The sequence below is a fragment of the Sus scrofa genome, chromosome 8, assembly GCF_054392235.1.
Source record: "Sus scrofa isolate SSC_HxYL_T2T_F1_AM1 chromosome 8, Sscrofa_HxYL_maternal_Yorkshire_Landrace_v2.0, whole genome shotgun sequence".
Taxonomy (NCBI): Eukaryota; Metazoa; Chordata; class Mammalia; order Artiodactyla; family Suidae; genus Sus; species Sus scrofa.
In genome coordinates this window covers 91,815,448-91,840,454 of record NC_139390.1, presented here as the reverse complement: position 1 = coordinate 91,840,454, position 25,007 = coordinate 91,815,448, and the positions used below count along the sequence as shown (strand labels likewise).

The window sequence follows — 25,007 nt, the reverse complement described above, 5'->3', positions numbered from 1 at the left end:
AATTCTTTGTGTGCTTATTGAATGCCAGGTATTTTGTACTTTGCATGCTTGGTTGCTAGATTTTATTGTATTCTTTCAAATAAGAGTGGATTTTGTTTTGGTATGAAGTTATGTCACACTAGAAGGACTCAGTAAGATTGTTTCAACCTTATTTTTAAGCCTTGTTAGCATGGATCAAGAGCAGCCTTTAATCTAGGACTAATTTATCTCACTACTAGGATCATAGCCTTCTGAGGGCCCTACACAATGCCCTATGTGTTACAAAATCTTTTCACTCTCCTGGTAGGAAGATAAGGCATTCCCAGTCCTGTATGACCACAATTATTTTGTCTGCTTATTTCTAGTATTTATTTCCCCAGAGTTTGATTGTTTATTTGCATGCATATGCAAATCAGTACTCAGGTAAAGATTTAAAAGCACCCATTTACAGATCTCCAAGGCTTTCTGTATACTGCTCCCTTTTTGCTACTCTCTTTTACAAATTTTAGCCATCATGGCTTTTCTGAACTCCAATATCAATCTCCTCAGCTTGAGAAGTTACTGTTTGGCTTCCTCCTCCTTGTGCTTTAGCCTGGAGACTGCCTGCAGGAAGAAACTAGGCAATTATAAAATTATCAGTAAGACATAGTTTGTTATCTTCCTGTGCTGCCTATCTTCCCATGCCTAAAAACCCTTATTTTATACATTTTTTTCCAGTCATCTGGTTGTTCAAGGTGAGAGGATACATGTTACCATATCAACACCAGAAAGAGAGGTTCTAATCCATATATTTCATGTACCTGTATCATTCTTAATATTAATTTCTTATGTTTATTTTGCCTATTTTTCAATATTCTCATAAACATAAATTTTGTTTTTATATACTATCACTTATTTCACCAATGAAATATTTACCATATGAGAGAGACTATGAAAAGAAGAAATATAAGCTCTAGTCCTGAAACTTCATCTTCATTTCTACTGGTTACTTTCACATTCCTTTAGAATATAGTATATATGTATGCACATGTGTGCATGTGTGTGTGTGCATACTTTCGCCAACTATAAAAAAATAGACAAAAATCCTCTATTTACTGAGTTCTCCTATTCAGTTTGGGACTGAGATGGAGTGGTTGAAGAGAATAAACAATAAGAAATTCCTTCTCAGTACCTATGTATTCAGCATAATCAATATTCTGTATATTATGTGTATCCTCAACTTCTTAGCATACTGACTTCCTGGCATTGTTTTTAAAGTAAATGGAATATTTATTAAAATCCTGAATCAAGTTTTATAGTGAAATGCTTTTTCCTTTCTTTGCATACAACAGAATGCTCTGATGTACCACGTTAAGGTTGCAAACATAGTATGAATTAAAAGTATGAGATTTTCTCAAAATATACTGTGAATGTCCTTCTAATACATGTGATAAAATCTTTTTTGTTGTTTACTGTTTCATGATTGCCACACTGTGAAATACCCCATCCTTTAAATTTTTTGGACTGTAAAAGTTAAGGACCACGTCCCTGTAGTATTTGTCATACAGCATTGAGTACAATACCACACATAATTAGGTGCTTGATGTTGCTTTGCGGTGAGCAGGGTAACAATGACTTTCTAAACAAGGTCTATCAGCCTCTATGGAATAGAGCTTATGGTGGTCATTTGAAGCTAATGTCACATACACACCTGAGCTATGAGCTATATGCCCACATTTAGGTCTGTATTTTTTTTTTTTTTCATATTGAATTTCTTTAATTACTTTTTTTTCTCCCTCTCCCATCTCTCTCTTTCTTTTTTTTCTTAACCACAGTATTGTATAATTTTAGTCTAGGGAAAAGGAAAATCCTCCTCATCCCACTCTATTATTAACCTTTCTGTTTTTTTGGTTTTTTTTTTTTTTTTTTTTGCTTTTTAGGGCCACACTTGCGGCATATGGAGATTCCCAGGGTAGGGGTCTAATCAAAGCTGTAGTCACCGGCTTATACCACAGCCACAGCAACGCCAGATCTGAGCCACATCTGCAACCTACACCACAGCTCACAGCAGTGTCGGATCCTTAACCCACTGAGTAAGGCCAGGGATCGAACCCACAACCTCACAGTTCCTAGTCAGATTTGTTTCCACTGAGCCACGATGAGAACTCCCAACCTTTCATATCATGTTAAAAATTTGGCTTATGCTTTGTCTTCTTTGCTGAGATTATTCATGTAAAGTCAGAACTTGTCTTTTGTTAGAACCTTACATCATAACATCAAATAATTTCTTTAATATTTTCACAAACTAATATGCAGCAAACAAATCCAGTTATCCAGTTATCAGAAGATACACTAAGAATTTAAAAAATTAGAACAACTTAGTTGAGTGTGTATACATTAGGATATAAAAATTCTGTAGAAAATTTTATTGTGAAATTTCAGTTATGCCCCTATAATGTACTGAATATACTATATGGATGAATTCTTAAGGAAACAGCTCAAGAGCTAATTTTCCAAACATGCCAGCTCAGCTTCAATGAAATAAAGCAAAAGGACTCTCAATAAAGAAAAGATTTAGTCTCTAATCCACAGTGTGGAAGTCCCTGATCTTAAAAACAAAATGTTTGAAGTTAAATCTTGCTAATATTAAACCATACTAAAATTTAAGATGCCACTAAAATGATTTATCTTTTATGCTAGTTTCATAAATCCTGCTTTATTTTAAACCACGAACTCTTAACTGTCTCCATACACTATGCAAAACTCTGTTTTAACTGAGATTCTTTGAAATACTGGGCATGAATTCTTAAAGAAATGCATGGCTTGCAAACTTAGCTTTAAAAAAATCCAGATTTCAAGCGCTGACAGATTTATTAGTAGATGAGGATTGTCTATTCAGTTAAAAAAAAAATAGGGGAAAAAGTTGGAGCAATGCTGAATTAAAGGAGGAGAAAATACACGCCCTGCCCACCTCCCCCAATCACTGCAGCAAGTTGTAAATAGTGTAGGAAATGACAAATCCCAGCCCAGTGTACAGGAAGTATATAAATGCAGCTCTGTAATCACCACAGCGATGTGCTATTGGCTAACATCTTCTGTTTAGGTGAACTCAGGAAAACCTCACCTCATTCACAAATCCAAAAAAGAAATAAACCCAAAAGAAAGTCTATTATTTTACCATATGCAGCATTCTCTTCTTTTTTTGTTCCCTTTCCATACCCATAACCCATTCATTGACTATTAGACATATTCACTGACTGTTAGAAAACCTAAGTATTGTAGAGAAGTTTGTCTAACAACATTTTTTTTTCTTAATTTAAAAAAGGAAACATCAAAATACAAATACTACATAGAGGATACCAAGAAAGGGTTTCTCCATTCCAGAGTCAACCAGACCTGGGTGTAATGCCTGGTTTTGTTAGAATCCTGGGTTTGAGCCTAGCTGCCTGGTTTTGCACCTTTAAAAAAAAAAAAATTCTCTGAGCATCAATCTTTTCCTTTGTGAAATGGAGTTAACATGTACCCACAATTTGAAGGTTAAATGAAATAGCCTATGTCATTAAAGTTGCTAGCAAAATTTAACAATATAGGTAGTTGTAAAATTCAGCTCAATTTTCTTCCTTTTCACGATGGAGGCATTTGTTCTGGCATAGAAGGAAGGCTGCATTCGACCTGGAAATCTTGGTTTTCGGTTTTTCATTTTTTAATTTATTTCACAATTCCCTTGACTTTTCTCAATACATATTTGCTAATTTTTGTTTCTGAAAACAGATATTGGTTATCTTCCATGAGAAAAATACATGATAATGAAGATTTTAAACTAAAATGTGAAATATTTTCAAGGTATTATTATTATAAATGAACATATCTGAATCTCAAAAATATATACATACATAGTATTCCAGTTTCTACAAATCTGTTCTTCAGGGACACAAAGAACTATGCTGTTATTCTACTCTAAAATAATACCATGAGAATTTTCCTTGGTCAGTTTCATCAAGGGCATATTTATTGGAAGTCATAATAAATTGTAAGCTGTCCCCAGAATGCAGAGGTTAAGATAAGTATATTGGTGGTGAACTCCAGGATATCCGATCTAGCATTTCTAATCAAGCTGCAATTTGTCTTTTTCTAGCTTGGTTCTCTCCACATCATTCAGATGTCTTAATTCGTCATGGAAGTTGATATTGAGTATTTACCCCATATGAGACTACCACTCCTCTCTGCACACACAAATGCAAGTCATCTTTGGAAAAATTAAGACCTGGTTCTATGACATTTCAAACAATAACTAACTCTTTAGGAAATTCTTAGGAACTTCCCCCAGTAGATAACACAGTAGACTGCGAACTGAAGCAGATGAATCACCCCATGTCCCTGATAAGGATCCACCTCAGAGTTCTGCTCTCAAGGGAAGTGACATTTCTCCTTATAGGTATAGCATAAAAATTAGGTGATCACCAGAGGAAAATAAAGTACTTTTCAAAATCGAATTTCATCCACTTATGACCATGAACCAAAGAAAATGAAAGATATCAAGGAAAAGAGAAAATATACCCCAACCAATAATAGGTTTCATTTCCTACTAGGAAAAAAAAATAATGCTCAGTAAGATTTGACAAGAGAATGAGGCCAATTCATTTTGATCCTGTGGCAATACTTTGAAGCTTACTTTTTAACCTAGTCTATTTTACATTTCCAGATGCTATGAAAGGCAATGTATGCAGAAAGCAACAGCAGTGGGGATTGGGGTATTTCATTTTCCCCACTGTAGTGATGATTTGGATCTTACTTTTTCTGAAAGCATCTTTAAAGAATTCTTCAAGCTGTCTGGAGAACGCTGGCTTGCAGAATTAAGCAGTAGGTCTGCATGGGTTGCTATCAGAGGTTGTAGTTGATTGATGTTGCTGAGAACTTCTTTTGCTTTGGCTGTGTTTTCAGGTGAATAGTAAATAAACTGGTATTCAGTACTGTAACAACAAAGATAAAGGCAAGTTACACAACAAGCAGGAAGAATTTTCAGCCCTTAGTACCAGATGGCAAATGATAAACAGAACTCCAAATAGTATTACTTCCTATCGAGCAGATAAGAACTCTTCTAAGAGATGTTTAGGATACCCTAAGAATTTTTTAAAGTCAAATGACCAAGATATTTTTGTAAGTGTAGGTGAAATAAATTCAATCCATGTTCAACCACTAGGAAGATTCTTCATGATTACGTATGTCGAGTATCAGTATTCAAAACAAATTCGTATTAATATTAATTACTAATGAACTTGAGGTCTCATAGTACAGAGAGGGAAGTATGAGGCTTTATATTTAGGCCAGTATGAATATAGACCCTGGTTCTGCCGCTTACTAGCTGGATGATGTTGGGCAGCCTTGAGCTTCCTCATCAGGAAAGTGGGAATAATCATCCAGACAGCTCTAAGAAGTGGGTAAGATTCACATGAAATGCTTAACTACAACAGTGCTTGACACAGGGCAAGAATTTAATAATTATTGGAGTTCCTGGTACCTTAGTAGGTTTAGGATCCAGCATTGTCACTGCTGTGGCTCAGGTCACTGCTTCTGCAGTGTTTTGACCCCTGGCCTGGGAACTTTTGCATGCCATGGGTGGAGCCCAAAAAAAAGAAACAAAAAAGGAGAGAGAGAATTTGATAATTATTACCTATATTTTTCCCCATGATAATTAGGGCAAGGACCTACGGTAGAGCTCAGGAAATTATACTCAATATTGTAACTGACTCGCTGTGTTGTACACCAGAAACTAACTCAATGTTGTAAATCAACTATGTTTCTATTAAAAAAATAAAAATAAAAAATAATGTGATTGATGTGTCGCACTGATGTTTAATACCCAGCAATTTTGACAGTCTGTGGGGGCTATTCCAAGGTCCTCGTCACTGATCTGCTCTTCTGTCGGTTTACTCTGCTTTCTGGCGTAACATCTTCTGGGGATTGACAAGCCTCTGACAGCTTAGCTCTGAGGAAGCTAGAGTTCCCAAGGCCAAGGTGATCCTCCCTCCACCTGTTCATAGACCTGTCCTCTTTCTGCATTGTGTCCCACCTGGCCTCTCATATGTTCACTCCCATGTGCTCTTTTTGACTCCTGTCACCACTGCCTCCTTCTTAACTCATATCATGTGTCCCTGGCAGTTCAGTGTTACTTTATTCCTGAACACTATCTACATCCATTATTTTTTGCTACATATGCCTTACTCTGCAAAATTCCCATTGGAGGAAATACATGGCCAAGATTTATTTCTCACATCTTCTATCTTTATACCTTAGTTCAGTGGAGCTTAATTTTAATAGGCATAAGATTCACTGGGGGATGAGGTCAGGGCCTGGGCATTTTTAGTGAAGACTGCTGGTGCCCTGGTGACACCAAGAGATTCTGCTGCAAAGGCTGTAGCCTTAGTAACAAGCATCTCAGGAAATCCTGACGCAGGGGAATAGCTAATCACTTTCAGAGACACCTGTTGCCCTTGTTCTGACTGTGAGTTGTGCTCTACACTACCAATCACAGGACACAATGACTCTGATAAAAGTCCCTTATTCTTATTCCAAGTTTTTCATTCTTAAATCATTCTGCTTTTTATAACACCTTCTGTAAGGCTACTTTTGCCCTCCAGTTTTATACTCAGCACTAATTGCTTCGGTTCACTTCTCATTACGAGTGTTGCCTCTTCTAATCGTTTTCTTTCCAGCATCCTTTCATCTTTTCCCTCCCAATACACTCCCTGCCCTCTTCTTCTCCTCCAATACATTCTTTGATCACCATCACAGGACATAATCATAACTCCTGCCCCCGTTCCTAAGTCACTTTCCATTTGAGCAGAATTATGTAGCAGGCATTGGTTTTTCTGGTTAAGCCTTTTAACGATGAGCATCTTACCTTAAGTGAGGCTGAAAGATTCATTTTCCACTATAAAAGCCAATGTTGGTGTCCAGGATGAAATAGTATGGTTTGGAAAAAAAATATATCACCACTCACAAAATAATTTTAAGCATACATAAATTTCATCTACCTATTCAGTGCCTTACTCTTTAAACATGTCATATATTTTAACAGTTATAGCTTCTTAAAGAGAAGTTATGAGTATAATTTAATTATTGAGATAAAAAGAATATAGTTAAACTCCGTTTTATAGTGGTCTGTAATTTAAACTGAATCTAAATACTTGAATCAACTATCAGAGAAAACCAAAAGAAATAATACTCGCTTGGACAAAAAATATTTTATAGGATATAAATAATATAGCCAATCATGGGTAATAAAAGTTGAAATTAGTGTCACATAATTTTTTTTTTTTGTCTTTTTGCCTTTTCTAGGGCCGCACCCGCAGCATATGGAGGTTCCCAGGCTAAGGGTCTAACCAGAGCTGTAGCCGCCGGCCTACACCAGAGCCCCAGCAACATGGGATCCAAGCTGTGTCTGCAACCTACACCACAGCTCACAGCAACATCAGATCTTTAACCCACTGAGCGAGGCCAGGGATCGAACCTGCAACCTCATGGTTCCTAGTCGGATTAGTTAACCACTGAGTCACGACGAGAACTCCAGTGTCACAGTATTTTTATGTTGAGGAAACAGTGAATTAAAGTAAATATATATGTGTATTTTGTATACAAACATTAATTTAATATATATTTATTTAAATTATTTAATATCTAATTAATTAGAATACACACACCCATATTCATATGTTCACGTGCATGCTGCTGTCAGAGGTGTCATTTTTGAGATATAATGAAAGATAAAACACACAGTGAATTAATATTCACATTCATAAGCTCTAGTTGATAACCAAATACAAATAAAACAGTAGTTGTGTATTCCTGCGTGTATATCCCACCTCAGTGGCTTTTTGCTGCTCCTCCTTATTTTCCCATCCTCCAGTGTTGGGCACATTCCAGACCTCAGTCCTGGAACACTTCCTTTCTCTTATCTACCTGTCCTTCCTAAGTAATCTTATTTCATCTTGTGGTTGAAAAATCTCAGTTGTGCTAGTAATTTCCAAATTTATTCATCTCCCATCTAGACTTTCCCCTGAAGCCCATTAAAAGCAGGGGCTCTCTTCTTGACATTCCAGCTTATCATGTCCCAAACAGAGCTCCCGATCTGAGCCCTATTCTCAGCACCCAGCCCCTTCCACCCTCTTCCCCATCACAATTCACATCAAGTTCATTTGACAGTATCAGTGTCTCTTCTCCGCTTCTCCTAACTTCTGCCTAATTTTGCAGAAATTCTGTCTTTTTCTTCCAAACTTATGAGGAATCCAACCAAGCATTTCTACGCTCATTGCAATCCCACTGATGTAAGCCGTCCCCATTTCTCAACATCAGGATTATTGCAATAACCTACAAACTGAGCTCCCACCTCTGTCTTTACTGAGAACCTGAAATCCTTGACTTATGCTTAGGTTTGATGGAGGCAGGAAGTAGGCAAAGAGAAAGAAATAAAGCAGCTTTTCCTTAGCCCCCTGCCCACACCCCAAAGCCTGGGACTTGCTCTGCCATTTATCTGTGCCTTCCCTTCCCCAGGCCACTGCTACCTCCTCTCCTTAACCCATTTATTCATCCAAGCTACTACTTTGACAGTTGAAGTCATGGAAAAATAGAGAAGAGAAATGATGAGTAGGCAAGGAGTGAAAAAGGAAGGAAAATAGAGCGGGGAGAGGAATGGGCAGATTAGGGTAGATGAGTTTAGGAAAAAATGCTGTGGAGGGCCGTGCCTTCACCTTTGTGGTAGAATCAAACCTCCAGAGAAAAATCTAAGGACTACCTCCACTTGTTTCTTTTTTTTCCCCCCGACTCAAGCACTACTTGGAAAAAAAACGATTTCTTGAATCCAAAGGGAAGGAGAGACATGTTTTCAGTTCTAACTGAGAAGACACCTATGTGGGTAATAAATGAAAATTTACACCTTAGTACACTTGAATATACCCTTCTGGCTTCACAGGGTTTAACAATGTGCTTGATGAAACTGTACAAAGTAAAAAAACTCAACAAAACAAAACATACATCTCTGTTTTTCCCCATGCATCCTTTCTTTTTCTTCTTTTTTCTTTATTTCTTTTTTGCTAGAACTGTGGCTTAGAGAAAAGAATTTGAAGAAAAACACTATTCATTTTGTTGACCTCCTATGGATTTCACTTATATAATTGAGTAACATGATCTAAACTTAAATAGCTGTTTATCTCTGAAGTTACGTCGTTAAAAAATATTGGTTTCATGGAAATTTTAGAATCAGTATTTAAAAAGTTTAATTATATTAGAGTATAGTTGACTTACAATGTTGCATCAGTTTCAGGTGGATAGCAAGGTGAATCAGTCATACATATAAACATATCCACTCTTTTTTTCCCATATAGTAGAATCAGCATTTTGAACAAAGCTTGACTCTGTTGTTTATTAGCACTGTGATAGGTAATGTTAATTAAGGGGAAAAATATCTAAAATTTGTTTCATTTCAGCTCAGTGTGACCTCAAGGGAAATTTGCCTATTAGTTCTGATCACACTGGCTCCTACTCTCCCACTTTACAGTTTGAAAGCTGTTATCTGCAATTTCTTGACCATCAGGACCTCTTTTGCACAGGAGTTTTCACTTCCTTCCATGGCCTATTTCAATTTATCCCTGATTTTACTTTCCCTGATTTCCTCTGCCAACTTGCAAGAGACTGATCAAATCTATTTCTGCCAAGCGTGGCTTCTAGTATTTTCGTGTTCACTCCTCTGTGAGGATGTGATGGACTAACACCCAAACCAGGTCCTCCCACATCCCTCCAATCTGAAAAATCTCTCAACTTGATCCTAGACCTTATTTATTCATATGCCTAATAAAAGTATGGAGTAATATAAGGTACAAGAATAGAAACCACTCCCAAATACACTGCAAAGGTAAATGTTCCTCCACTGCAAAGGAGGCTAAGGGATATTTTTTAGGGTGATGGAAATGTCCTAAAATGGGATTGTGATGAGGATTACACCGTTCTGTGCATTTGCTAAAAATCACTGAACCATACACTTAAAATAGGTCCATTGAATGGTATGAAAATTATACTACATAAGTAGAGAGTAGTATGGTGGCTCCTAGGGGCTGGGGGAGTGGGAAATGCAGAGATGTTGGTCAAGATATTCCCCCAAAATTGTTTCACGTACATAAGATATATATGTTCTGGAGATCTAGTTAACTAGTCTGTGACTAGTTATATTGTATTCTTGGGTCATATCGTATTCTTGAAATACAATGACTAGTTATATTTATTCTATATATGTAACTAGTTATATTGTATTCTAGGGTCATATCGTATTCTTGAAATTTGCTAAGAGGGTAGATTTTAAGTGTTCTCAAAAAAAAAAAAAGAAAGAAAAAGAAGATAAGAAAAATTAAAGAAAAAGGAAAAGAAAACAAGATGGTAACTAAGTTAGATGATGGATAAACTAGTTAGCTTGATTGTGGTGATTATTTTACAATTACACCTATATCAGAACATCCAGTTGTCCACCTTGAATGTATAAAATTATCATTTGACAATGATATCTTAATAAAGCTGGGTGGGCGGAAGCAAATGTTCCCAGCATATGATATTTTAGTGCTGGTGATGATGATTCAGGGATAAGAATACAGGAAAACAGAAGGTATATTTATGACCCATTTCATTTTTTCCCTGTTAAATCTGATGACATTTTTATGGAGTGTCTCCAATAAAGCCAGTATTTTACACTGCAGAACTTACACTAATAATCCAAGTATGTATGTCTGTCTCTCTCCTTTTTATTTTCATAGCTAATAATTATTGGATCTATATTATGGGCCTAGAATTATGCTTATTTCTTTGAAGGGATAATTTTACTTAATTGTGAAAACAACTCTCGGAGGAACAGATATTATTCCATTATATAAATTTAGAAATTGATGCTTTGGTTAGGTAAGTAATTTTGCCTAGAAAACACAACTGCTATAGATGGTAGAGCCAGGGTTCAAATGCAGGTCTTAATTATTATACAGTTTGAATTCTTAATTGTGTTTTACTACTTGATGAATATGGTACTGATCCAGGTCAAATTTGGAAAAAATTATAAAACCATAACTAACCTAGGAAACACCTTATATTTGGTAACATAATGGTAGGGAGAACATAAAAATACTAAAATAAAATATAATGTAAGATGTTACCATCTAATTAAAACAAAGCTCACTAGAGAATATGTATGATTCTATTTTATAACACAAACTAGACATAAGAAAGAAACTGAAAATTATCTCACCATAAATTGCTTTCAACAAATATTTAATGACTGCTATTTAGTCAGTGCACTGAGAAAAGCAAAGGGCCAGAAGGAGTAGCCAGGAAGATAATCAGTGGACGAATGTGATGATGCCTCTCTTCTAAATGCCACAGCCAGGCTGGTAGCAGAGATGAAGAAAGGGGAGATCAATAACTGCTTCCCACAAGACCTTGCAAACCTAAGGCTCTACATTCTCAGTGTGTGCAAACTTCACCCAGGTTTCAGGGCTTGTTTACTTAACCGCTCAGTACTATAGCTCTTGACGTTCCCAAGACGTCTGACTGTCATTTAAGAGCGATGTAAAAGGATGTCACATCGCACCCGAGTTTTTGAGTATTTTGTTGTTGGAGAACTTTTTCTCATGACACCAAGTTCTCCATATTTGTTGGAAGTAGGAGGGGCAAAGGGTTTTACAAAGACATGTCTCTTACTCTACAACTAAATAAAAAAGAGAGAAACCCAAGCTATACTAAAGGAAATAGGACTCTGTCTGCCTGTATCTCTACTACTCTAAGTAAACTTATTATCCTTTCCTAAACATTCACGGGTACATGTCTTCTGTGTATACAAAATTTCATGTTTTCTTGCAAGTATATTTTATATACATCTCTAGATACCTCATAATCCACAAACTAACTGAAATGACTACAGAGTGTTCTGGTTTAGTGATGCAGAACAGCTTGCTTATTCGTTCATTCTAGATGTTTCTAATATTTTATTGTTACGAATAAAATCTATGCACATCTGATATATTTACTTTTTTCCTTTATTATTTTTATTAAACTTACATTTCTAAATAAGTGGTTTTCCTGAGGTCTATTCAGGAGGGCTGTAGATAACACACCAATAAGGATAGTGTTTCAGAAATATTTTCACTGACGACTATACAGTAGCAGATTAAAATAGTAACTGATCTGAGTACAAATCGCCACATCAATTCATGTGTTCTTTTATATAGTGCAGATAATTTAATTTGAAAATTATATTCTCATAAAGGCCCAGAAAGAGCTGAAGGGACCAATTTTTTATTTTGTTTAGTTTTTTAATTTCTATCTAGTAGGTAGCAAAATCAATTCCTAGAAAGGTCATCCATAAATTAACATCATTCATTTATTGAGAGCATATGCATTTTGTGTTGAAAATCTGCTGAGTGAGGATGAATGTAGAAGAACTTGGGAGTGGCCAAAGAAGTCTGATTTTCCAGCTCTGTCATTAGCTATATAGGCGATTCGGTCTCTGAAACTCAATATGCCCACTGATAAGATAAATAGAGGAATTTGTGATCTCTGACCCTCCTTGTGAGTTCTTAAGATCTAAAAGATTCTTTAATGAAAACCCAATCTTCCTTTCATATTGAATACAGACAATTATTTTATTAAGGAAGCAATGTAAACAAATGGTGTATTTCCTGTCATCCTTCTCATATTGCCCTTGTCCTTCAGCCGGTTATGTTAACCAAAAATCTAAGAGTCCTGCAGCCCTGCCCAGACTTCCTCGATTCCTCATCCAGTTGGATTTTAAGTCCTGTAAAAGTATCCTTAAATTTTCTCAGCTCCATACTCACCCATTTCTCCTCACCAGCACTATTAAAAGAGTCTAATTGTTTGCTCTTCTCTTCTTAGGTCTCTCTACATAGCAACTCAAAATGTAAATCTGACCATGTTAATCTCCAGACAAAGTCCTGTCCCCTTAGCCTACGCAGTGAGGAGGTCCACCCCCTCAGGTGTGCTGCACAAAAGCCCAGGGGTCTTCCTTGGCACCTCTGGATTTTCACCTCCCACTCCAAACACATACACAGAATCCAAACAATTGCCAAGTCCTTTAAAATATCTCTGTAGCAGATCCTCCTCTTTCCCTTTGTGCTTAAATCACGCTAAGCCAAGCCATCCTTCTCTGACAGAATCATTGCAATAACTATTTATTCACACAAGCCTCTTGACAGGGAAGAGGGCACTGGAATAGTTCAGGCAAAGTTCCATCTTATTTATTTATTTATTTATTTATATATATATTTATTTATTTTTGTGTTTTTTAGGGCCGCACCTGCAGCATACGGAGGTTCCCAGGCTGGGGGTCGAATCAGAGCTATAGCCACTGACCTACACTACAGCCACAGCAATGCCAGATCTGAGTCACATCTGTGACCTACACCACAGCTCATGATAACACCGGATCCTTAACCCACTGAGTGAGGCCAGGGATCAAACCTGCATTCTCATGGATGCTAGCCAGATTTGTTTCCACTGAGCCACGACGGGAATGCCAAGATCCCATCTTATAAAGAATTTGGAATGACACTATTCTTTTCATGTCACACAAGCAAATTGTGTGATTTTTCCCATGACATTGATACCACGTATACATTTTTTCTTAAGTTAGTACTTTCATTATAATCTTGCAAAGAATGAGATATTCTAGAGTTAGTTTCTAAAGCTCTGAAAAATATAGTATTTCAAAATTTTCTGGCAATTTATTTGTAAATGACTTTCTTTTCTACTATTTATTCCCTTTAGAGTGATGGATAGTAAGTATCTAAGCTAACAGAGATTTAAATAACATGCTGGAAACTACTCAGCATTTAATCAAGTACACAAGTTATTCCTAAGATTAAATGCATACTAGTCAAGATGACATAACTGTGTCATGGTTTCAAATATTTTTTTAGTTTATGGTGAAGAAGAAATGCAACTCCTGATTTACAGAAAATAAGTTCTCAAGCCATATTTACTATTCATATTTCGCTGTTTAAGTAAGCAGAAAAAAATTTCTTTCTGTAATTTGTTTAACAGATTTCATGTTTGATCATTTAAGTCCTAATATTCCTAATATTTCTATTGATTAATATTTCTTCTGAGATAAAACCAGGAGTCATATCTTAAATAACTGTGTGAAATTAAAACATTTAATTGTAAAGTCAAATTATCTAAATTGTTTTCCTGAGAAAGTGACAACATAACTTATTATGTCTTTCCTCCAAATCTCAACACTGTAACCATTCTTTCCAACCACCTAGTAATTTCAATAGAAATCGGCCACATCCATAATGCAGTAAGGAAACTGAAACTCAGTGATTTTTGGACATCACAGTTAAGATGATGTGTTTTATCATTTCAGACACTACTCTCTTTACCAAATTTGTTATCAATGACAGTGCTAGGATCATTTAGCAAACATCTTTGTGTTTACAATTAAAGTCATTTTCTTTGAAGGAAAGATTTAATTTTTAAGAAGTTTGAACTGTTGCACTAGATACAGTGCTTCTTGTCTAAGCTTTAGATCACACTTTAGAATGGAGGGAAGAAAATTTACACTGAGTAATGGGAAAGTCAAAAACATTACAATCTCATGACCTGAGTTTGTGGAATGAGTCATGATCACTGAAAATTCAAATAGTTGGATACTTAGAAGAAATACCACCAGGAAAACACATTAAGCTATTGAGATAGATTGACTCTGGGGAAAGAAAATGGAAAAGACAGACTTTTCACTTTATGTGCTTCTTTATTCTTTGAATGTATGTGCTACAAGCAAATATTATTTTTTTTGTGTGTAGTTAAAAGGAGAATGAAGAAGAAAAACTGCATTCCAAATTCACTTAGGATCATATGCAACTTAGCAGAAATCCTTTCATTCTCTTGTATTGCATTCAGTTCAATGCTTTGCAAATGTCATGATTTAGTTTGTACAGTATGCCCAAACCTCAGCAGGACTGCTGAATTCAAATATTTTATCCTCTCCTGACTCAAAGGTATAGGTGTGTAAGAGCTAAAAATAAAACCCATCTACTCTTGAAGATTTGTTTTTTTGTTTGTTTGCTAGTTTTTTTTGTCTTCTCTAGGGCCGCACCCACGGTATGTGGAGGTTTCCAGGTTAGGGGTCTAATTGAAGCTGTAGCCGCTGGCCTACACCACTGCCATAGCAATGCCAGATCGGAGCTGCATCTGTGACCTACACCACAGCTAAGACAATGACAGATCCTTAACCCACTGAGCAAGGCCAGGGATCGAGCCTGCAACCTCATGGTTCCTAGTCAGATTTGTTAACCACTGAGCCACAACAGGAACTCTGAAGATTTGTTATTACACACGGGAGGCTGCATATAGGAAAATGGACATGGATGAGAAAAGCCTGGTACACAGTTTTGGCAGATCTAGCTTGTATTTGCTCAACTGAGTTGAAAGCTAAGTGGCTGAGGAGAAACTGACTCACTGGAAGAAGGAAATATTTACCACTGAGGAATCAAGTTATAATCAACACAAAAATTAAATTGTTATCTTCTTGAAAATGACATTTTGTCAACTATGGGACACTGTTCAAAAGAAAAAAAAGGAATAGATAGGGCTTTTCTTTACACTTATTCTTATTTCCATAGGGTCTGTTTGATTTCATTTTGCTTTAAAAAATATTTTTTGGTGCTATAAAATGTTTCTTTCCAAAACTGAACAAACAATATTTGAAAGTGAACAGGAGATGAGTTTTAGCTGTAACCTGTAAAACAGATATCTTTAAATAAACTAGCTTAGGTGTACTGTGCATGACTTCCAAAACCCAAACACACATAAGTATTTTTAAATGAATAGTGTGCAACTTATGTACTTTGAGAATTAGTCATTTTAAGCTACTTTAAAATTTTAGTTTAATACAGGGAAAAAATGAAGACATAGATTATGTGGAAAAATAAACTGGAAGAGACTTTACCAATATGCCCCCAGGAACTATCTTGTTGAGGAGAGAAATTATGGGTGATTTTAATCTCCTTCATTTGACTTTTCTATATTTGCCAATAAAGATATTTGCTAAGTTGGAAAATTATCAATAGCAAATATTATTAAATATATATATATCACTAAAATAAATCAAAAATATTTTAAAGACATAAGACATAGTACATAGATTTATGTAGTTATGGTCTGAGACTCTAAGCTGTTCTGCTAGTGAGTGACAAGATAAATTTCTGAGCAAAATCCAGAGGTCAAGGTAGAGACAGAGAAGAAGCTCCAAAAAGGAGAAAAAAACACTGGCTCTCAAATCACAGATGTCACAATAAGGTTTCAAAGAATATGTCTGAATCCCTCATTCCCTTTCATAAAAAGAAACAAGAATCTTTCTCTTAAGCATGGAAGTGAAAGATTTGAAACAAACATCGTTGTCACTACTGTCTAGTCTACTCATATGTGACTGGAGGAAATACCAAATGGATAGAGTTGGAAAACTCTGACAGTTTTGCTTAGACATCTCAGCTTCATAGCACTAAAGGAAAATGTTAATTTATGCTTTAACCCCTCCCCCATTAAGCAATGGTTAGGGATTCTATCTGATGAATGTATTTCAAAAGTAGTGGTATGATTTTGCATCCAGTTCTCTCACTTCTGGTTCATTGGAGCCCTGCCACACTTTAGGCTACAGAAAACTTCCTTCCCTGATGGTATTTCTCATTTTACCCAAGAAACCTCCTATTTATAACAGAGAATAGGAATACATCTACTCATATTTCTCCTTACAATAGTAAGGAAATTTTTTCTTAGAAATTGTATAATCATTGTGATTGTAGAACCACTGCTCTCATAAAAAGTAAGACTGGTTTGCTGACCTCTTTGTATTCTTGTTTTATTTTCCTTTGGAAAATTTCCCCCCAACTCTAGTACAGGCTCAAGCTGTCACAGCCTCAAGGGCCGCTTACAGCTTTCTATCAATAAAGTTTTAGTTTGCTTCCTATTGACTTTTCCAAATGATACATTTTCTCTCTTCCATTTGAAACTGTGGGGTAGTCAGTGTTGATTATGGGCCTTGGAGTAGAGTCTAGGGATGGGGAAGTGGAGGAAAAATCATGACAGATACTCAAGGCAGGCACTGGACATTAGGATCTCTTGTGTGGAGTTAGCTCTGACCCCATTCCTAATGAATACGAAGATCATAGAGAATTTATATTCTCCAAGAGTGAACACTGTGCCTCATTGGCTTGGCTTCTTCTTGAGAAAGGTCCTTGGTTTTCATGAGATGCCTTATTATCTTAATGAAATGGCAGTGCTTTTAAAAGGTCTCATGTTCCTGCTGAGTGAAAGTTCTCGCTCAATCTGAGGTTCCTGTGGAAGTTGGAAATGATCAAAGCAGGCAAAATATGTGTTGTCATGGTGGTTTTTCACTTTCTTTTAAATATTACTGGCAGTAAAGAACCGATTCCTAATTTGAGGGAGGAATCCACAAGGTTTCAAAGAGCACTGACTCCAGGAACATGTACGTATTTGATGAGCACGCGAATACATGGGTTACAAACATCCTGATTTGGGTTTTTTTTAAATCATATATGTGAGTAATTAGGGTTTTTGGCTCTCCTAGCAAAGTCGATATTTAAAGCTTGAAAAGCCCGATAATATGCTTGGTTTTGTTCATTCACATTATTCAGGCCCAAGTTTTCCCAAATCAAAATTCTTAACAGCTTTATTCTCATCTTTGGTCCCATTTTGCAACTATTTTTTTTGGGGGGGGGTCTTTTCTAGGGTCACACTCGCAGCATATGGAGGTTCCCAGGCTAGAGGTATAATCAGAGCTGTAGCTTCCCACCTACGCCACAGCCACAGCAACGTGGGATCCTCAACCCATTGAGCGAGGCCGGGGATCGAACCCGCAACTTCATGGTTCCTAGTCGGATTTGTTAACCACTAAGCCACGACAGGAATTCCCATTTTGCAACTATTTAATGAGTTTGGGATTCTTCAAAGAAAAATTCCCAGGAAGCTAGAAAAGTAAGGTTTTTCTTCTTCATTGTAACAGATATTCCTTTACACAGATTTTCTTTCCTCCTAATAACTACTAATGGATGTTCTATATATTTTGAAGTCTAACTCATCTGTGCCACCATCCCTATTTCTGTTCTCCACACCCTTCACCTGTCTTTTCCCATCACTACTCACTTACATCTATATCAGCAGGTCTCAATCCTAGCCATACACTAGCTTCACTGGGAGGTTTTCAAAACCTACCAATGCCTGGGCTCCATTCCCAGGTCTCTCACTTAATACGTCTGAGTGATATCCTGGTATAAAGAAAAAATGTTAAAGCTCCAAAGGTGATTCTAATGTGCAGACAAGGTTGAGCACCTCTGCTTTATATAATATTGATCTTATTGCATTATGATTATTTGTGAAACTTTATCTCCCACTGATGTTTTCAGCACTTTAGGTCAGAGATTACATTTGACGCTTACGAATTCCAGTGCCTGCTGAATTTGATCTACGGAACACTTGTATACGATGTACTCTGTGGAACACCCCAGAAAATCCAAAAATTCAAGAAAACGTCGTCTATTACTCAAACTGTTACAGAAATATCAGCCTGGAATAAACCTAGTACACCATAACTGTGACCTAGTAAACCTGTAAGGTGAGTAGGAATAAAATTTTAGGATAAAGAGTCGAATCAACTTGAGGCATCAGGAAGACATAATGGGGAAGGCAGAATCTTAGGATGGATCATGTGCAGAATTTTCAGTAGGATTATGTGTATGGTTTTGATAGAAAGAAATGGAAAATACTGGGGAGATAAAAATAGAAGAATTTCTTGTGAAAGAGAACAGAGTAAGGAAAGGGGAAGAGGTGGAAAAGTAAAATCCACTAAGGAAACACTTTGCACAGCATTAAGAAACGACTACATAAGACGGAGGTAATGAAGGGAGAAAATCAGTGGGGTGAAGTCATGGAGGATTTGAGCCTCCACTGAATGAGCATGAACTTTTTGAAAGTTTCTGAACAAAGAGTAATGAGCTGAGACATTTGCGCTTTAAAAAAAAAAAAATCAATCTTCGTAATTAATTATCTTGTAGTCTTTAAAATACTTTTTTATGTGATCTGAATTACATTATATGAATACTATAAGCAAGCCTTTCTTATGTTAAAAAGCTTTTCATTATGTGGTCAATGTATTCATCAAAAAATAGATCACTCAAGAACAGACACATAAATTACATCTGTTCCCAGATGACAGAATTTCATTGGCCTAGCTGAGAAAATCAAAGACAGAGAGTAGTAACAATGGCTGTGGTAGTTCTAAAAACTGATCTGAAAGACTTGGCTGTCTTTTTTGAGGGAGGGCGGGGGGGTATCAAAAGAAAAAAAGAGGCAAAGAAAACTTCCTTCACGTAATGTGATTCTCTGTCTTTCCAAATGTAAATGAGAAGTCATTTCATAGAGCCACATTTACTTCTCTATTACTGCTTTTGACTGACAAGTGCAATCTTTGTCACTGAAAAAAGCCTGCAGAAAATAACTTGATTAGTGTGCTATGACTTTAGTCTTGAGGCTCAGGTTGATAGACAAGCTGATAATATGCTCATGTGTGTATTGTCTCCATAAGCCATATTTGTCCCATATCCTACAGAGAGTACCTTTAAGAGTGACGCAAAGGTATTGTTTTAACTTTAACAGGTTGTATTTCATTAAGAAAGTTATCAATAAAGCAATGGAATCTTCAACATACATGAAAAATTCTAAGGCAAATCAACGCTTACAAGCATTGGATATACTTTTTTATTTTAAATTTGATTCTAGAGCCGCGAGTGTGTACGTGTGTGTGTGTACGTGTGTGTGTTTATATGTACATAAACATCCCAGTGAGGAGTGAAAAACTGAATAATTCAGATTTTATGAAGATATGTAAAACTCAAGAAATATTAATTAGGGTCTAAACATTTAACCTAACACTCGTCTTTGCCAGGAGTGTTTAATGCTATTTTATGAAATTATAGGGCTAGGTTCCATGTTTCACATACCAATGCACTGTATGCTCAAGTAGAGTCTGTGAACCCTGTGGACAGTTTTTAGTTTTCTAATCGTGTTAGGTACTTCAATAAGTGACTGAGAAAAACAAATTGTGAATTCTCAAGACAGAGACTACCCATCCAAAGTTGGAATAAAAACAATCTATTTTACTTTTCCTACTAATGACACACGCATGCACAACCACTCTGGACAAAACACATAAATCTTTTATCAGAAGATTCTAAGGGGTAGAGAAAGGAAGGCAGATCGGCTAGAAGCCTTAGGACTTGAAAATGACATCACAATGAAGTCCATGTTTTGTTGTTGTTTTGTTTTGTTTTTTTCCCTGCTTCCTATATATCACAACTTGTGTTCAGGGAAACCTTCAATGCAGCAAAATGCCAAAGAAGATGGCACTCAAGAAAAATCAAAAGGCTAGTAAAATGGTCATCCAACGGAACAGAAAACTTTTAACCATACCTGCCGGTTCTGGTGATGAATATCACAGAAACAGAGGTGTCCCTCCACTCAAAGGATGATGCATCAGGGGGTCGATGGGGAAACCTCCCTCCCCAGTAAAGCCATAGGCAGAAAACTATGTTTCACTCCTATTCTCATTTCAGCAAAGGGATAGCATCCCTTTCCCCATGGGGTCTGTCATGAACCACCTTCAACCTCTATAAACCAAATAGGAGATGTCCCTCCCCTCTGAGCCCCTAGGTGGCACTCTGACATCCACTCCTTGTTGCAATAATAAGGCAACAGAACAACTTTCTGCAGCAGAAGGGGCTAGGGGGAGGGTGTGGCTATTAAGAGATAACCCATGGAGTTTCCATGTGGTAACGGAACAGTTATTTATGATGATTATGGGTGATGTTACTCTAGTCTCCACCTGTGATACAGGCTCATAGAACTATATACCCAGCCACCTCCCCCAAAAAAATCAAAAACAAAAAAATGGAGAAATCTTAATAAGAACTGTAGGGGAGTTAACATATTGTACCAGTACAAAATCAATTTCTTTAAAATAAGAAAGAAAAAAAATATGTAGGTAATATGTAGGTATATGCATTATAAGTATATACATTTATATAACAGTATATCAGCTACACAATTTAACTTTTTTTAGTCCTTTTTTTCCTGAACATCTGGACACGTAACATTGAATAACAAAGGTTACGTGATAAATGCCATAAAACTTAAAAAAAGGTTCTGGTTTTGCCACTCAGATTTTCTAATATTACTAAACCAACTATGACTGAGCAATAAATATTTTCCCCTAAGTTTTAAAATTTTGAGTTCTTAATCCAAGAAGAGTAACTACTTGAAATGGAAAAGTTACTCTTCACACCTGGATAACACTCTTCATGAATTACACAAGTATAGTCATAATCAGAAGGTATTAAAGAATAAACTCAATTGGTTGGTATATGCAGGATAAACTAATGATGCAGTATTTAGAAGTAGCTAAAAACAAACAAAAAGCTGAGGAAGTATATTAAAATTATAAATAACAGAGATAATAATGTTTTGGGGTTTGTGCCCTGCCTTTTCCCTAAGTTTTCTCTTTTAATCTCATCACTTAAGTGATAGAGTTCTACATCATGGCTCTTTTTCAAATGGCATAATTAAATGAGAGGGCAGTTAAGTGTCTTTGCCTCAGGCCACAGTGGAAATTGCTAGTAGGGTCAGAGTCATAAATTAGGACTTATGTTCTCCATTAAGTGTCTTTAGCTTCACAGTTAAATTTGACTATGCTTTCAGTTATATCTCTATCTGAACCCCATTCCATTGAAAGAGCAATAGTTGATACCAGAATACTATTTTTTAATAGCATGGCTTCTAGAAAAATTTTCCACTGGCAGAGTGCTACTCTATAAGCAATATGCTTAGTTATCTCAGTCATTTCATTTATTATAATTTAATTTCTCCTCAAGTATTTTTTTTTTAAGTCAACAACTTTACTTTCCTAAATGGGCTGGAGACATCAAGAACTATTCATTGACAGAGAACCATAATTTGAAAAGAGACGCACACCCCAATGTTCTTTGCAGCATCATGTACAATAGCCAAGACATGAAAGAAACCCAAATGTCCATCAACGGCAGATTGGGTAAAGAAGATGTAATTTATACATACAGTGGAATATTTTTCAGTCAACAACAACAAAAAAAATGGAAAAATGCTATTGGCAGCAATATAGATGGACATAGAAATGATCATACTAAGTGAAGTAAGTCAGACAAAGGCAAATAGATCACTAATATGTAGAATCTAATAAAAATGATACAAAATAACTAACAAAAGTGAAATAGACTCAAAGATTTTGAATTCAAATTTATGGTTACCAAAGGAGAAATGTAGGAGGGGATAAATTAGCGGGTTGGGATTGGCATATACACACACTACTATACAAAAAATAGGTAACAAGGACCTACTATATAGCACAAGGTAATTTACTCAATACTCTGCAATAACCAACTTGGGAAAAGAATCTGGAATGGAATGGATATATGTATATGAATAACTGATCCACTACACTGTACATCTGAAGCTAACACAACATTGTAAGTCAACTTATACGCCACTAAATTTTAATTAAGATTAAAGAAAAAAAACTATTCATTGTGACAGACCAAGCTTCTCTACTCTAACCTTATACACAAATTTCTCCGAAGGGAAAAATCATTACTGCATCCTGACATCACTTACTTTCTTCTTTCGGTTTCAAATCTATGGAGTAGTTTCCGAAGACCACCATTCTTAAATCCCTGAAAATGGGCAGCTGGGGCTCCCACAGTGATGACATCGTAGAGAGCATCTGGAACAGGAATGGACAAAGACATGAACACTTTGCAAACATTTATCTCCAGCATGATGTTTGCATTGTGGCATATACACTGCGGGAAGTTTGCGAAATCTTTAATTTTGCAGGAATAACTACGAACTCACATCTCAAGGGGGCCAGAAGAGCTAATCAATCTTTCTAAAAGCCACCTGTGCACCTAAACAAGTTATAATATTTCCTTGATTTATGACTACATCTTAATTATACGCTACTGTGTAGAACAGTTTGTTCTCTCATTCTTCTGTATACTTACTGAGATAACATGTTAATTGGTCTTTTGTGTATTTTACTTTATTGAGTTTTACATCATTTAATTTGCAATCATATTGAAATTCAACAATAATGAACAGTCTTTCTACCAAAATTTACAGAGAAAAAATGAAAATATTAATGCACTTTGACTCAAGGGCAGAATAGTACTAATGTACTTTAAAAAAAATCTGTAGAGTAGTTTCCTGCCTGTGTATACCAAATTTTACACACTTTTGAATGCATGCAATTGAATTTTGCAATTTCCTTAGGTGACATAGAAAGAATACACAAAATGTCACTTGATCTATTTTCCAGTGAGATACTTTGTTTTTTTAATAAAAATCCATACATTTAAATTGAAATTCAATCCTTTGATCTTGAAAACCATCAAGTTTGATACATACTGAGTTTACTGCTTCAAAACATCCCATCATTTTTACATTCTAATGAAAAGTATCCCCATAAGAAGGAAGACAGAGTGAATGCCCTCTTGTTAAACTATATTTTATTTGAGAAACCTAATTTCATAGTAGATCTTTTTCAAATTGATTTTGGTATTGACATTTTGGTTGTTTTTCAGGTCTCATTTACAGGGAAAACAAATTATTTTATTAGCTTCAGGTAAACACCATAACTTCTTTATAGTGGTTCAATCCAAATGCATCTGAAACGGTTTTTTTTCTTTTAAGGACATATGTCTTCAAGTGAAAGACTTCAGCAGCACTCAGAGAAATCAAAGTCCCAAAACACAGAGAAATACAACCCAAGCCAAACCATCAGCGAGGCAGATGCTGAACAACCACTTAATGGATTGCTGGAGTGGTGATCACTTGACAGTTTAAGAAGTAACTAATCAACTAGGGGTCATCTTTTCTTAATATAGCAGCATATTAGCCATGTGTGAAATGTTCATATTTCTTAGTCCAGGGGATTTTAACCTAGGGCTAAGAAAAGGGTTTTAAGGTGTCCATGAGTGGATGTGAATTGTATTGGTGCACCTGTTCTACTTCATGAAAAGGGGTCACAGCCTTCTCAAAAGGTCATGAGATCACCCCAAAGTTACCAACACTCAATTTTAGTCCAGCTTCATTTATCTGACAAGAAACCCAAGGACCTTGAGAAGTTATCTACTTTGTCTCAAATCCACAAAGCCTTGTTACCCAAGGACTTCTGACTTCTAACCCAGGGATGGAAAATCAATAGTTAAAGTTACTGACTGGATCCTGAATCCATGTTTCTGGATCCCAGCTCTTTCACTTATAAGTTGTGTTACATAAACGTTTCCATTCTGTTTTCTATTTACAAGCTCATCCCTTTGAGAGTTCTACCACTATGTTTCTACCAAAGCCTATAAAATACCCATCTCTGGCTAGTTCGACCTCTTCCACAGTAAATAATTATTCATAACTGTCTTATAAACATCTCAGAGTGTCAACCAGCAATTAAGCTGAACTTGTTCTGACATTTCCAACCTGCTCTTCCTCTCTGGTTTCCTGTGTCCATGCAGGTACTTCAGTCTTATAAGTTTTCCAGAGTAAAGTCTTCAAGATCTCAAGCTCATTTTTAATTTCTTTCTGTATCTGTTCATTTCTAACAACTCTGCTACCAAAATTTTATTCTCTCTTATCCATGTTAATCATCTTTATCTTAATTCTGATCCTTCTCCTTGCTTGCCAGGATTCCTATAGCCTTTTCAATCTTAGCCTCTCTGCATCCTCTGTGCAGTGGATCACTTCTTTATGGAGGACCATTCAATCCCTCTGCCCCAACACAGCCTTTGATACCTATATCCCTCTTTTCAGATAGTTCAAATATTAGTAGAACAACATTCAAATGCCTCGGCATCATATATGTCTTAAGTGCTCAACAAATGTCAATAAATAAATGAAAAATATTT

General features: G+C 36.1%; 1 protein-coding gene across 12 annotated transcripts in view; it reads right to left on the bottom strand.

Moving 5' to 3' along the window:
* The window catches only part of INPP4B (inositol polyphosphate-4-phosphatase type II B), a 696,813-nt gene that overhangs the window by 124,092 nt on the left and 547,714 nt on the right, over positions 1-25,007 (bottom strand). For all 12 annotated transcript variants that reach the window (XR_014812874.1, XM_003129178.7, XM_084972777.1 and 9 more), the window contains 2 exons: positions 22,723-22,831; positions 4,751-4,928 (listed from right to left, as the gene is read on the bottom strand). Coding sequence is in view for 11 of the 12 variants with exons in the window: in XM_003129178.7 (XP_003129226.4) it covers positions 4,751-4,928; positions 22,723-22,831 (287 nt within the window). In the remaining variant the exon portion in view is untranslated. The remainder of the gene's footprint in view (positions 1-4,750; positions 4,929-22,722; positions 22,832-25,007) is intronic.